Source organism: Colobus angolensis, unplaced genomic scaffold, assembly GCF_000951035.1.
Source record: "Colobus angolensis palliatus isolate OR3802 unplaced genomic scaffold, Cang.pa_1.0 Scaffold31, whole genome shotgun sequence".
Classification (NCBI taxonomy): Eukaryota; Metazoa; Chordata; class Mammalia; order Primates; family Cercopithecidae; genus Colobus; species Colobus angolensis.
Window position 1 is genome coordinate 11,519,348 of NW_012116377.1, and position 3,574 is coordinate 11,522,921.

General features: G+C 36.0%; 1 protein-coding gene across 1 annotated transcript in view; it reads right to left on the minus strand.

The window, feature by feature from the left end:
• Positions 1 to 225: 225 nt before the first annotated feature.
• The window catches only part of EAF2 (ELL associated factor 2), a 14,805-nt gene continuing 11,456 nt past the window's right edge, over positions 226 to 3,574 (minus strand). Inside the window, exon 2 of the mRNA XM_011950831.1 lies at positions 226 to 408. Coding sequence (XP_011806221.1) covers positions 362 to 408 — 47 coding nt within the window. The 3' untranslated portion in view covers positions 226 to 361. The remainder of the gene's footprint in view (positions 409 to 3,574) is intronic.

Sequence of the window (3,574 nt, forward strand, 5' to 3'; positions counted from 1 at the left end):
ACCTTCTCAACTTTGCTATGAACCTAAAACTTCAACTTTGCTATGAACCCAAAACTGCTGTAAAATATAAAGTTATACATATAAAAATTATATATGTATATATACACATATAAACCTTATATAAATAAATTATATAATATATAATTTTATATATGTATAACTTTATATTTATATTTATTTACATATATAAATAAATTGTCTAAAAAACAAATAAATAACATCAACTGAAATTTCTGAATCAAATTTAATTTGTTTTCTCATCAAAAGTTAAGACATTTCCCTCAGTCTTAGGAATTTTTGTTGTTAATACAAAATAAATTATACATGCTGTATAAATTTTTATTTGTAGCTAAATATTTCTTCAGTCATCACTGTCACTTCCTGATTCACTCAGCTGCAAATCATTTCCTAAAATGAAAAAGAAATAACAAAACTGTAGTAATTAAATATTTAATATTTATTTTTGCATAACATAAATTTTACACAAAATGTAGCCCCCAAGCATGATTCTGTTTAGCTAGCATTTTGCTTATTCTGTAATTCAGTGACACAATTAGTAACTCAAATAATTAATACTGCGTGTAAAGAAAAAATATACCACCAAACTTCAGCACAGTTTTAGTATTTCCTGGCATCTATTTTAGTCTTCTTTTACATATCCCCATCACTTTTTTTTTATATCACTGATTTAATTAAATCAGGAAATGAGAAAAGTATAGTTTAGAAGATCAGACTATATCATTTTGAAGAGTGAAAAAATTTTTTTTTACTTAAAATGGAGTCAAAATCATTAAATAATACATGTCAAGGATAACTCACCATTGATTCCTTTTGTAATTCATCTATGTACTTACTGTCCTGGAGCTTACAGTCCAGTGGGGGAGACAGACAGTAAATAAATAAACAAATATATAACATAATGCCAAGTAGGGATGAGTGTTACGGAAAAATGAAAATGGGTACGGAGATTGCAGTCGCAGGTGCTATTTTAGATAGGGTAGTTTTGAAGGTCTTTTTGAGGGCTGACATTTGAACAGAGATTCAAATATAGGAAGAAAGTCATAAAAAATGGAGAGCGTGGAGGTGAAGTGACCAGGCTAAAAGAGAAGTGCAAATGCCCCAAGGCAGGAGCATACTTGTTGCATTCTCTGACTTGCAAGAAGGCCACTGTGGGTGGAATGGAATGAATAAGGAAGATAACAGCAGTAAATGAGGTCAGAAACATATCCAGAAGGTCATGGTAAAAACTTTGGATTTTGTTTGAAAATGTAATGAGAATTCATGAGAAAATTTTAAGCAGGCAACTAACTTAAAACTGGTTGTAGATAGTAAATACGCCATAATGATGTGGAAGAAACACAGAAACAAGAGAGCAGTTGTAAGTCTAATGCAGTCTCTCATGTAAGAAATAATGTTGGCTTTGACTCAGGTAGTCCAGGGGAGGTGACCCTAAGTGGTCATATTCATAATATACTTTGAAGATAGAGTTTATAGGACTAATTAAAACATTGAATTTAGGGTACAAGAGAAAGAAGTGAAGAATGACCCCAAGGTTTCTGTTCTGAACAAATGGATAAATCATTTACTGAGTTATCATTTACTGAGATGAGAAACACCAGAGGAACATGGTTGTAGAAGAAAAATCACAGGTTCAATCTTCATGTGGTAAATCTGAGATACCTAGTAAATACCCAAATATATTTGGTACTGGCACTTGGATATACAAGTCTGGAGCTAAAGGTAGAGGCTGAAGCTGCAAATAAAGATTTGAGAGTCATTGATCATACAGGTTTATCTGAAGCAAAGGGACTGAATGAAATCACTTAGGTAGTAAATTACAGTGGTTAAAAAAATTCCTGTATTTTTAAACTAATCCATAATCAATAAAGCTGGCATGTTTTGAAATCAATACCTAATTTAAGAAGAATAGTTTTTAGGCCACGTATAAGTTATAAGATGTCTCAGTCTTTTGCATGAACTCCAGAACTGATAACATCATTTGATAAAGAAATCTGCTAGACTGGCCGCACAGTGGCTCACGCCTGTAATCCCAGCAGTTTGGGAGGCAAAGGCAGGTGGATCATGAGGTCAAGAGATCGAGACCATCCTGGCCAACATGGTGAAACCCCATCTCTACTAAAAATACAAAATTAGCTGGGCTTGGTGGCGCATGCCTGTAGCCCTAGCTACTGGGGAGGCTGAGGCAGGAGAATCACTTGAACCTGGGAGGCGGAGGTTGCAGTAAGCCAAGATCGTGCCACTGCACTCCAGCCTGGTGACAGAGTGAAACTCCATCTCAAAATAAATAAATAAATAAGAAAATCTGCTAAAGCTTCTTCTGTGCATCTGGTTCTCATGACCATCTCATAACTTTCTTTTCTTTACTTTTTGAGATGGAGTTTCACTCTTGTCACCCAGGCTGGAGCACAGTGGTGCTATCTCGGGGGCTCACTGCAAACTCTGCCTCCATGGTTCAAGCAATTCTCCTGCCTTAGCCTCCCAAGTAGCTGAGATTACAGGCATGCGCCACCATGCCTGGCTAATTTTTTTGTATTTTTAGTAGAGTCGGGGTTTCACCATGTTGGCCAGGGTGGTCTTGAACTCCTGACCTCAGGTGAATCACCTGCCTCGGCCTCCCAAAGTGCTGGGATTACAGGCATGAGCCACCTCACCCGGCCCGTTTTCAAGGATTCAGTTTCCATTTACACAACTATTTTATGACATAAGAATGTTCAACTTCATATGATACCTGTAATACGAGTTTTTCAAGTGACACAAACCCAAACGCACTCAGAGTTCTATTTTGCCTTTATAGACTTTATACTATCAAGGTTATAAAATATTCAGTCAAGTTTTGAAGATATAAGATGAGCCTTTGATTATGAGTTGCTTAGTAAAGAAAATGTGTTTTCAATCATAGCTGTAATTATGACTCAGAAAAAGAGAGTTTACCCATAAAAATATATTCAGACATTTAAACTAATAGTTAGCACTGAGAGTAGTACTGCCCCCCAGGGGATGGTACAGAAATTTACATGAGGGGTTACTTGTCCTGATGGCTGTAGATTGCTAATAGCATTTAGTGGGAGGGGAGTTTAGGAATGCTCAGTGTCTGGCAATGGACGAACCAGTCTTGCACAATAAAGAACTCTTCTATATTCTGTGAAACTTTTGAAAGTCTGATGGAATATGTACTTGGAAGATCTGTTTATAAACGTAAAACTAAAGCTGAAATACATTTCCATAAATTCCAAATATTGCTTTGCACATATTTAATTGAAACTTACAAGTATGCAGCTATCATGTAAACTGAAGATGATTTTGTTTTGTATTTTTAAAGAACTTTTCAAAAATTTTCTTTTAAAAATAGTTTGGAGCAACACATTAGTGTCATCAATGCTGCTCATTGTATTTAGAGCAGCAATACAGCACAACAACACTTGTCTGTATAGGCAGCTATAGATGCAATTTTTTTTTTTTGAGGCGGAGTCTTGCTCTGTCGCCCGGACTGGAGTGCAGTGGCCGGATCTCAGCTCACTGCAAGCTCCGCCTCCCGGGTTCCCGCCATTCTCCT